Source organism: Harpia harpyja, chromosome 13 (genome assembly GCF_026419915.1).
Source record: "Harpia harpyja isolate bHarHar1 chromosome 13, bHarHar1 primary haplotype, whole genome shotgun sequence".
In the NCBI taxonomy this organism is placed as follows: domain Eukaryota; kingdom Metazoa; phylum Chordata; class Aves; order Accipitriformes; family Accipitridae; genus Harpia; species Harpia harpyja.
Window position 1 is genome coordinate 733,748 of NC_068952.1, and position 10,077 is coordinate 743,824.

At 66.4% G+C, this 10,077-nt stretch overlaps 2 protein-coding genes across 3 annotated transcripts; both read right to left on the reverse strand.

The window, feature by feature from the left end:
• Nucleotides 1-1,207: 1,207 nt before the first annotated feature.
• On the reverse strand, nt 1,208-3,543 carry GNMT (glycine N-methyltransferase). The gene is made up of 6 exons (XM_052806762.1): nt 3,298-3,543; nt 3,024-3,151; nt 2,509-2,622; nt 1,868-2,010; nt 1,595-1,716; nt 1,208-1,508 (listed from the first exon to the last, which is right to left on the reverse strand). Exons 1-6 carry the CDS (start codon nt 3,501-3,503, stop codon nt 1,337-1,339), a joined length of 885 nt encoding a protein of 294 aa, XP_052662722.1. The 5' UTR covers nt 3,504-3,543; the 3' UTR covers nt 1,208-1,336.
• A 236-nt stretch (nt 3,544-3,779) lies between these two features.
• On the reverse strand, nt 3,780-10,010 carry CNPY3 (canopy FGF signaling regulator 3). 2 transcript variants are annotated; one of them, XM_052806764.1, is made up of 8 exons: nt 9,852-9,979; nt 9,377-9,688; nt 9,112-9,153; nt 5,683-5,806; nt 5,285-5,381; nt 4,747-4,869; nt 4,459-4,576; nt 3,780-4,336 (listed from the first exon to the last, which is right to left on the reverse strand). In XM_052806764.1, the coding sequence occupies exons 1-8, from the start codon at nt 9,892-9,894 to the stop codon at nt 4,125-4,127; spliced, it is 1,071 nt and encodes a 356-aa protein (XP_052662724.1). In that variant the 5' UTR covers nt 9,895-9,979; the 3' UTR covers nt 3,780-4,124. The 2 variants fall into 2 exon arrangements, with proteins under 2 accessions (XP_052662724.1, XP_052662723.1); XM_052806763.1 differs by lacking the exons at nt 3,780-4,336; nt 4,459-4,576; nt 4,747-4,869; nt 5,285-5,381; nt 5,683-5,806 and adding exons at nt 7,082-7,273; nt 8,617-8,757 and having other exon boundaries at nt 9,112-9,688; nt 9,852-10,010.
• Between the last annotated feature and the right edge of the window lie 67 nt (nt 10,011-10,077).

Here is a 10,077-nt window from a genome sequence, read left to right on the forward strand (position 1 = left end):
AGACTGGCTGGAGCCCGCGGTGGATGAGGAAAGGCTGAGGGAGTAGGGTTTGCTCAGCTGCCTTTGTAGAGGGAGCCCAGTTCATGGAGGTGCTGGGCAACGGGACAAGAGGCAATAGGGTCAACTGGCAGCAAGGGAAATTTCCGCCAGATACTAGGAAAGACTTGTCACAGGGAGAGGGAGGGTTCCAGCCTTGGAAATCCTCAACCCTTGGCTGGAGCAGCCCAGAGCTGCCCTCTCTGTGCTAACTTGTGTCGAGTGCCAGTTGGCCCAGACCCCCCCTTCCCTGAAGTCTTCTCAATTCCCTCTAGCCTCATGGCAGCTGCCAGCACCATCGTGTGTGCCCTGCTTCCCGGCCTTTGCCGAGGATGCCAAATAAATCCGCACTTGAGTCGTGTGTGGCAGCCGGCTGGCCAGCAGCTGCCTTCGGCCAGGTCCCCGCAGCTGCTGGTGCGGCTCACGGGCAGCCCCACGTTAAACCAGGGGTCTGTGCGCACCCCAGCCCCAGGGATTGTTGCTTCCAGGCTTTGCCCCGCTGCTGCCTGCGCCGAAACTGCTGGCAGTCGCGTCCCTGAGCCAAGCGTGGCTATCGAGGACCAGCTCCCCAGCGAAGGGCTGGTTCTCCAAGCAGCTGCAGGTGGTTCGCGCATGAAGATCCAGCTGACGCGTGCCTTCAGCCCTGTTGCTCCGGCTCTGGCACCTGAGCGTGTTCAGGCAGAGCCGTTCCTGACCGCAACGCACTGCTGGATCTGGCCACCACCTCTTCCCCAGGGTGGGTGAGGAGGGAGCTGCAGCCACAGCAGAAGTGCTGGTGGGGTGTGCGGAGTCTCCCTGCACTGGGAGCCCTGGGGAAGGAGGGGGGCTGCTGAAGGGTGTCAAGAAAAGGGGATCAGTGCCTGGTTGGGGCTGGGGGGGGGTGCAAGGGAGAAAACTGGTTGCAGTACACCCCTCTGAGTGGTGCTGCAGGGGGCTCGGCAGGGATGTGCAACCACCCAGGAGCCGGCCCACCCTTGCGTCTGCGTCACGGGGAGCCCCAAAGCCCACGGCCCAGGCCTGACTGGCACCTGTAGCTGGGGGGTTGGGGGTGAAGCTGTGCCTGCACCCACCCCACGCTCCCCCCCCAGGCTGGGCCCTTCCTTCCCCGATGAGAGGCCTGAGGGCCATACCCTGCCCCATACATGGACACACGGACACACGGACCACTGGCTCCGGTAGCTCTCACGAGTGCTCTTAATTAAGGGGAGGGGGCTTCCAGGCTGCTCTCAGCAATGTCCCCAGCCTCTTGCTTGTCCCCAGAGCTGTTCCCAGCCACCACAGTTCCATCTCCACGGCTCCCTCAGGCCATCTTCTTCACGACGTGGATGAAGTAGCAGGGGACGTGGGCCTGCCCCGGTGTGTAGGGCTGGAAGTCGCCCAGGACACTGTGCTGGCATTTTCCCTGGAAGGCACCTTTCAGCAGGGCTGTGAAGGCCTCCAGCTGGTGCGGGTAGTAGGAGAGCCGAAATTTGCTGTAAGGAGGCAACAATGGTGAGGTGGGGGGGGGGGCGGACAGCAGAGCAAGGCACCAGCCACCCCCCCCCCCGGTCCTTCTCACCTCAGCTCCGGGGCTGCCCCCGCCTCAGTGGGGGGGACCTGCACCGTGTAGTCCAGCGTCACCATGTGCGCCTTGTTGTTTACTAGCAGCACCGAGGTGGTGATGTCCTTGGTCAAATCACTCTGGGGACCGCAGGAGGACGTCTGTGTCCTGCGGGGATGTGGTGGCCCCCAGCCTGGGCACAGTCCTGCTCCCTGCCCCGCGTGGCCCCCTCGGGGCCAGGGGGCTGGGGCAGAGGGGCGTGGGATGGGGCAGGGTCCGCCGGCCACCCACCTTGTAGTAGATGTTCTTGCCAGGCGGCGCGCAGCCTGTGGCCAGGATGTGATCGTAGTTGCGGTGGTCGATGACCAAGACACCCCCTGGCCGCACCATGCTGGCAATGTTCCTCAGGGCCAGCTTGTGGTCACTCTGGTCCCCTGGGGAGGAATCCGTGGTGTCCCCAGGCACTGGCTGCACCCCACGGCGCAGCCCGTGGAGCTCCATCTTGCCCGTACAAACACATGCAGAGAGCTGGCCCCCACCATCCTCCCCCCCACCAGTCTCAGCTTGAAGAACCCACAGCCCCACCCATGGTATGAGCTCAGGCAAGTTCTCAGCCTCACTGGGGCAGAGCAAGCCACGTGGGGAACCCACCACCCTGCTTGTGGCACAAGTCTGGGTGTGTCGCCAGCCTTGCCAGAGACGTGACATAGGTGCACATAGTTCCACCACCGTGGGACCCAATGGCCCCACTCATGCCATGAACTGGGGCGCGTTCTCAGCCTCCCTGGAGCCACACCATGACACAGCAACTCTATCGTGTGTAATCCCCTGCCCCACTTATGGCATGAGTTTGAGCACGTTCTCAGCCTGTTGGGAGACGCTGTGCACATGTGCGTAGGTACTCCCCCTCCTCTCCCCCCCCCCCCATTCACCTTTGAAGTCAGGCAGGTGCGCGAAGGAGTTGCCCAGGCAGATGACTGCGTCAAACCCGTCCCCCGGCTTCTCCAGGTCCTTCTCCAGTGTCAGCCAGTTGGCCTCCTCGATGACTGCAACACAGGGGACCAGATGAGGGCAGGGACACCCCCACCTACCCAACAGCCTCCCCCTCCCCGCATACAAGACCCCAGCCCAGCATCACCCAGCCCATCCCTGGACCCTGCGGGCGCCGGATCCGGCCTGGGGCCAGCAGGCAGGCGAGGGCCACGGCCTGGGCTTGCCGAGCAGCCAGCTCCGGCAGGTCCCTGCCCGTTCCTGCAGCAAGGCCACCTGGCCGACACAGCACCCATGCGAGGGGCCCGAGCACCGGCGAGGGACGGGGGACGGTACACGAGGGACCAGGGGAGCCACGGGAGGGGCTCAGGCCAGAGATCCCCAGTACCGGGGTTGGGGTGTCGGTGTCCGCACGCCCCTCCCGGCCCCCCCCCTCCACCCACATCCCCCCCCGCACCCCATCGGTCGAAGGACTCCTCCTTGCGCCGCTCCCAGCGCTCCTTCAGCGCGTACTTGAGCATCTTGTCGCTGGCGTCGACGCTGGTCACCTGGAAGCCCTCTTCGAGCAGCATGATGGAGTCCACCCTGGGGACACGGTTGTCAGCGGGAACCGGGGGCAGCCGAGGGGGCCCGGGGGCGGGTGGGATGGGAGGTGGGGGGGGAATTGGGGCCGGGGGAGGGGAACCTAGGGCGGGGGGGGGAGCGGTCGGGCGCGGGGCTCGGTGCCTCACCCGGTGCCGCAGGCCACGTCGAGGACGGAACGGCAGCGGTGCTGGCGGAGCAGCGCCAGGAGCCAGCTGCGGTACTCGGCCGTACGGCCCCGCGTGTCCCCGATGTACAGCTGCCATACGCGGGCCGCCCTCCCGTCCGCGTACTGATCCGGCAACCCCTCCGCCGCCACCCCCAACGATCGCGTCCGGTACACGCTGTCCACCATCCCGCCGACACGGCCCCGGCCCCGGCCCCCGGCCCCGGCCCCGGCCCCACCGCACGGCGTCCCCGCCTCCGGCCCCCGCCCCCGCCGCGCCGCCAATCCCCGCCGCCGCTTCCACCGCCCCCCCTGCGGCTCCTCCAATCCCCGCTCTCACCGCACCCCTTTCCCGCCACGCCCCCCTCCCTCCCGCCGCCACGCCCCTCCCTATCCCGGCCCCGACCTTTGGCTGGACGACGAGGGCGAGGGGGGCGGAGCCGTGTCGAGGGCGGGGCCGGAGCAGCGGAGCCCCGCCCACCGCGGGAACGGGATCCGGCCCGGCGGGCGAAGCAAGGCCGGCAGCGGCGGCGGTTCTGGGGAAAACGGCTTTATTTACAGTCCGGGCAAGGTGCGGGCAACGCGGGCAGGACGAGGAGCCGACCCCAGGGCCCCTCCCGTGGCCGGAGCCCCAGCAGCGTCGCGGCGGTGGCTCCGTGTCACCCACCACCCCCGCTCGTGGGATCACCCCCCCCTTGTAAGTCTCCAGCCTCCCCGGGGTCAGTCGCTCACGCCTCGCCACAAAGTCCCTTTTCCTTTGGTACCCGCGGGAGACGGCGGGGTGAGACCCCGGGGGCTGGGGCTGCGTCCCTACAGCTCATCGGACGGGCTGTGGGGGAGCGGAGGCTCCTCCTGGACCCCGCTCTCCTCCAGGGCCTCCCCTGCGGCCGGGAGGCTGGCAGCTCCCTCGTCCTCATCCTTCCGGCCCTTTTTCTTCTTCTTCCCGCTCTTTTTCTTGCTCTGCTTCTCCCCCGCGCTGGCCAAATCACCCTTCTTGCCAGTCCACTTCTCTGCCAGGCAGCCTGGGGAGGAGAGGGGTGAGAGGGGGCCCTGAGGGAGAAGCGGGGCTCCCCTGTGCCCTGACGGGGTTCCCCCCACCTGCCCCAGCATGCCTGCACTGTCCCTGGCAGCGGCCAGGACTTACTTGTGTCCTTTCCTTTTAACACGTGGTCGGCGCAGAGAAACTGGGAGAGATCCTCTGCCTGGTGGTGCCTGTACCAGTCCTCGATCACGTCTTCGTACTCCTCCACCAGCACGTCGCACTAGCGCAGAGAGGAGAGCCTGGCTCCAGCCACGCGCCGCCGGGGCAGGACCAGGATAGGGGTGGTGGGTCCTGCCGACACCCCCGTTCCCAGCAGACCCTCTCTCCCCCTGCGCTCTGGCCCACAAGGACAACAGTGGCTGCCGAGTCAATCCCCCCGGGCCCAGGTACCTGTTTTTTGAGGTCAGCCACCTCAGCAGAGGTCTCGTTCCACAGCTCGTAGGGGATGTCCATCACCACCTTGACGCCCTTGTGCACCAGGTTGTGCAGGGTCTCGAACGTCTCCGACATGCCCTGAGGGAGCAGCGCTGCCTGGTCAAGCGGCGCTCCTCTCGCCAGGCTCCTGCTCCCCCCCTCCCAGCGCCGGCCACGCGACTCTGCCCAGGGGCGCAGGTACGTGCAAGCCAGCCAAAATCAGGGTCCCCGGGGCATCAGCGTTGCCGGGAGGGAATTCGAGTGGCAGCGAGTCCCCCTCTGCAAACCGGCTCCCAAAACCAGGAAGACACGGGCCAGGCAAGACAGCCCCTGGCTCCCTTCATGCAGGCGAGGGCAAGGACACCCCCCAAGGACATCACCCCACACCTAACTTGGGGAGCAGCGCGGCCTCGCACGCTGGGCGCTGGCAAGGGATCCACGGGATGGGAAGAACGAACCCTGGTTTGGCGCCGGGGCGGGCGAGGGACGCTTGGGACTGGCGGACAGCCCTCACCTTTGCGAATCTGTTACTGCCGCTCCTCTCCTTGTGCAGGTTGTAATCCAACAGCCGCTTGCAGATGTTCTCCGTCACCTCGATTAACCGGATGTCCCTGCACGGAGAGGAGGGAGGGCTTGGGCTCGGCACTGACCCCCAAGAACAGCCAGGGCAGAGAGCGAGCCTCAGTCCAGCCGGTGCGATGGCGGAGCTCTCCGCGGCTCCCAGGCTCCCCCCAAGCAGAAGGAGCACCCCCTGGCTGCCCTGCCCTCCCCACCCCACCAGCCCTGGCACAGTTTAGTCTTTTCGGAGGAGCTGCACACGGCGCAGCCTGCCCGCAGGCTGCCAAAGCCCCCGGCTTTGCAGACCGCAGGCAGCGACAGCGGCAGGAGACCACCCGTCCCACTCCGACTTACGACTGCGTGTACTTGACGGCAGAGCCCTTCCCGTCCAGGAAGCCGTATTTGGTGTCAATCACCTCCTTGGTCTTGCCGGTCTCCTCAAAAGCGGATTTCAGCTCCACCGCCACGTACTTGCACACTGCGGGAAGGAAAGCACAGGCGGGTTAGGGGGTTTCACCGCTCTGATGGGCAGCACGACGCAGCACCTGGGGACGGGACAGCAGCAGAAACAAGCACCAGGAGTCCCACTGCGAGCAGAAAACAGACGCCTCGGCCATTCAAAGAAGTAACCAGGAATGGCTCAACTGATTCCACTGGAAATCCCTTGAAGCAGGAACACCCGCAACAGTGCTTCGGTGTAAGCACATCTACGCAGCCAGCTGCTGCGGCACAGCTGGGATGGCAGACGGCACCAGTTCTGCCTGCAGGTTTCCCAACAGCTCCGCTTCACAGCCACCAAAGCCTCTGCCTCCATGCCACAAGCCGCTCCCTTCCTCCTGGAAGAGGACGGGGTCTTTTCACAACGCGAGCCGCGGCGTGGGTCATGGCTCCTTCTCATGACACCGGGTAACAGTTCCCTCAGCGCCCTGGGGACACGGGGGCTGCGTTGGGGACCGAGAAGCCGGCAGAGCTCAGTGGGCTGGACAGCAGGACAAGATGCTGGCTATGTGTCACCGCACAAGTGGCTGTCAGCTCCAGCAATACTGCATGGGGCACTGCCTGCAGCAGAGATCACAGCACCAACAGCTCTATAACAGCGCATGTTTTCTTTTATAAAACAAAAAAAAAAAAAAAAGGAAACAAAAGCTTTATTTCTTCTGTAACAAAAAGTCCAACAGAACTATAGACACAGAGAGCAGAAGAGAAATATTTCAGGGGTTTACAAGTGGAAATACGGAGGAATGGAAGAATGGAAGCCAGGCATGGTGTGGCCCTTCCTCCCCCAAAGCTGGGGTCCCGGGAGGCTGGAGAAAGCTTTGTCCTGTGCTGTGGGCTCCTGTTTGCCGGGAGCCACCTCTTCTTCAAGCTCCGCTTTGGAGGAAGGGCCAAGCCCCAGCAGGAACGGTCTGACAGCGACGAGCCACCGCATCTTCTCCCAGGCGATGACGTGGGTGGAGAGATGTGCCGCAGGCAGGAGGAGAGCGAGGTGGCTTCTCCAGGGCTGCCGTGCACATGCCGAGACGCCCTGCGTGCACCTCCTGCGCTTTCCTTTCTCTGCTGGCACCAGGGGCTGGAAGTGACCGCAGCCATTTCTCAGGTGGGACGAGTGCTCCTTCCTGCAGCCCCTCTGGACTCGGGCCTCGAGGACGTCCCTCTCCACACCACGCCTGCTGCGGCGTCCCCGCGAGCGCTCACTGCCGGGTCCAGTTATCCAGGTGCTGCCCGCGGCTATCGTTCCGCGCTGACACGGGTTCCAGGCCTGGGCAGGAAGAGGAGCAGCGCGTGGTCAGCGCTTGCTATGATGCTTCTCTGGGGTTATGCAGGTGCCACGGCACAGCTCGGCCATCAGCGTCTCCAGAGCCGCTTCCCTGGCAGGAAAAGCTTTGCGCAGAGCTGCGGAGTTTCATTTCTTCCTTTTTTCTTTGCTGCCAAGCTCCGCACCTCCCTGCACAGCAAAGACAGAGGAAACCACGACAGACGGCAAAGGTCCGTCACGACCTGACTGCGAAGCCTTTTTGACTGCTCGTGAATCAAGGGGCAGCTCAGGGAGGAAGCATCACCGAGACCGAACTGTGAGCAGCGGAGACGACCGACCCCCAGCTACGAAGGGCTGGGCGACCAGTGCCAACCGGGAACAGCACCAACTGCCCGGGCACCCCGTAACCTCTCATCTAGGGGATGACGGAAGACAACCGCCAGCGGGGACAAGCCGCGGGACCCTCTGCTCCTGCCTTGGGGACGGGTAGAGGGGCAGCCCGTAGGGGCGCGGTGCAGGCCGCAGCCTCCTCACCGGTAACACCCTCCACTCCAGGCCCGGCCCGAGGAGCCAGGGGGCGGCGACCCTCCGGCGGGCCCCCCCTCCGGCCCCGCTTACCCTCACACTTGCTGGGCAGCCGTACCCAGTCCGAGTCGTCGCCTCCCGTCAGCGCCGCCGCCGCCGTTAGCACCAGCAGCAGCAGCGTTACCGCCGCCACCGCCGCCATGGCTCCGCTTCCGGGGCCGCGCTTCCGGGACCACCGCCCCGCCCCTCCCGGTAACCATAGCAACCGCGCGGCGCTGGCCAATCCCAGCGGCGCGCGTGGCCCGCCCGGCCAATCCCAACCATTCGAGGGTCCCGCTCGGCCGCCGTAGAATCGCCTCCGGGTCGTCCCGCTCAGTTCCCACGTGGGGGGCGGCCGCTGCGCACATGGCCCCGGTACGGAGGGGACCCCCCGATTCCCCCCTCCGTCCCCTTCCCGGGGTCCCCTTCTCCTTCCGCCAACACAGCCCTCCGGGGTCCCTCCCTGCCCCTGCAAACCTGGGGCCCTGCCCTGGCCCCCCTGGTAATCCGCGGTCCCCACCCTACCCCCGGATAATCCGGGGTCCCCACCCTACCCCCCGGTAATTTGGGGTCCTCTCCCTACCCCTCAGTAATTCGGGGTCCCTTCCCTACCCCCAGGTAATCTGGGGTCCCCTCCCTATCCCCCTGGTAATTTGGGGTCCCCTCCCTACTCCCCAGGTTATCTGGGGTCCTCTCCCTACCCCCGGGTAATCCGGGGTCCCTTCCCTACTCCCCAGGTAATCCAGGGTCCCCTCCATACGCCCCCAGATAATTCCTGGTCCCTGCCACCCACAAAAACATGGCAGCCCCTCTTTCTTCCCCACCCACGCAGGGTTCCAGCCCCCACCCCTTGCAGCCCCCCAAAGAACACAGGGTCTCTCCCTCCAGCATTTTGGGGGGGCTCCTCTCCACCCTCCGGAATCTTTCAGGCACCTTCTGCACCCCCAGGCCAAATGAGGGGGACTTACCCCTCGGGGGTGGGCCTCCGTCCCGGGACCCTCAGCTCTGGGCCAGGAGGACGGAGGTGAGAAGAACGTCGGAGAGCGCGACTTTCAGGAGCACCACGCGGACGGCCACGAGCAGGGCTGCCGAGGCGCGGGCCGGCGGCACTGCAACGGAGGGGTACCCCGTTGCAACCACGTCCCCTCCGGTGCCGTGGGCCTGGGGAATTGTCCCCGAGACTTCAGGCCCAACAGGTTCCCCAGGACCCGTCGTGGGCTTTTGTCACCCTCGCGTGTCCCCCAAGATACCTCGTGTCACCCTCGCGCTGTCCCCGAGAGCAGGCTGGCTCTGACCCACCTTCCCCATCGAGATGGAGCTTCATCCCCTCTTCCCCGGCCCCACACCGCCCTGAGGACCCCCCCCGACCACCGCACGGCCCCAACCGGGTCCCTGCCAGGAGCCCAGCCGCGTTCCCTCCCTGGCTACTGACATTCCCGCCACGGCACAACCCGGAGACTCACCAGCTGTGCTGCTGGGACACGGCTCTGCCGCTTCTTCGTCGCCTGCGGGATGAGAGAGCAGCTGGGGAGGCGACAGCGGCGACCCGGTGCCAGGTGTGCGGCAGGGCCGGCCGCAAACCCCTTCCTGCACGCCCCGACGTCGGCAGCGATGTCGGCCGGGGAAGGGGGACCTCGCACCTGCTCCCCGCCGGCCCCCATCCCCGGGGACCGCTGGGACAGCGGGGAGCAAGCAAGACGGGCAGAAAGGGTGGCTGCGGGGCCGTACCCGTGACGCGGATGGGGCTGGAGCTGTGGGCCGGGGAGGTTGTGTTGGGTCCGACGTGGCAGGCGAGATCCCCCTCGGCCGGGGGGTCGTCGGGGAGGAGGGAGACGGTGCAGACGGTGCCACCGTCCTCCTGGGAGGCCCCGTAGGTGAAGGACTGCAGGGTGCTGCCGTTCCCACCGGAGATCCAGACGGCGTGGCCGGAGCCGGGGGCCAGGTCGCTCACCACGCAGACCACCAGCCGCCGGCGCTGCCCGGCCACCATCATGCTCAGTGGCGGGGCCAGGGTGGGCAGCGGTCCGGTGGCCCTGCCAGCTGCGAGGGGACACGGGGAGGGGGGGACACGGACAGGGGTTAGGGACACGGTGTCCCAGGCACCACGGCTACCGGCTGGGCGATGCTCAGCCTTCGCACCCACCCCCCCTCCACCGGTCTCGGTCGTCCCGGGGCTACTCTTGGTCATCCCGGGGCTACTCACGGGGCAGGAGCAGGAGCAGAGCGACAGCCAGCAGCACCTCCATGGCAGCCACAGTGTGAGGGGCTCAGCCCCCCTCCAACCGTCGCTGCCAGCTGCGTGGCCCATCACCTGGCATCGCGGCGGCTTGTCCCCCCCCCCCCCCAGTGACACTGCTACTCCCCTGCAATGGCACCGCCCGCCTCCCCCCCCCCCCTCCAGCAGCAGTGGTACCATCCCTTCTCCCTCT

Excerpts from the sequence above, each read along its gene's own strand:
- GNMT (XM_052806762.1), bottom strand. The coding sequence starts at position 3,503 with ATGGTGGACAGCGTGTACCGGACGCGATCGTTGGGGGTGGCGGCGGAG. Across the intron at positions 3,152-3,297 it reads GACGTGGCCTGCGGCACCGG|GGTGGACTCCATCATGCTGC; the intron begins GTGAGGCACCGA and ends CCGTGTCCCCAG. Across the intron at positions 2,623-3,023 it reads GGAGTCCTTCGACCGATGGG|TCATCGAGGAGGCCAACTGG; the intron begins GTGCGGGGGGGG and ends CCTGTGTTGCAG.
- CNPY3 (XM_052806764.1), bottom strand. The coding sequence starts at position 9,894 with ATGGAGGTGCTGCTGGCTGTCGCTCTGCTCCTGCTCCTGCCCC. Across the intron at positions 4,870-5,284 it reads GCAGTAACAGATTCGCAAAG|GGCATGTCGGAGACGTTCGA; the intron begins GTGAGGGCTGTC and ends CTGCTCCCTCAG. Across the intron at positions 4,337-4,458 it reads GTTAAAAGGAAAGGACACAA|GCTGCCTGGCAGAGAAGTGG; the intron begins GTAAGTCCTGGC and ends TCTCCTCCCCAG.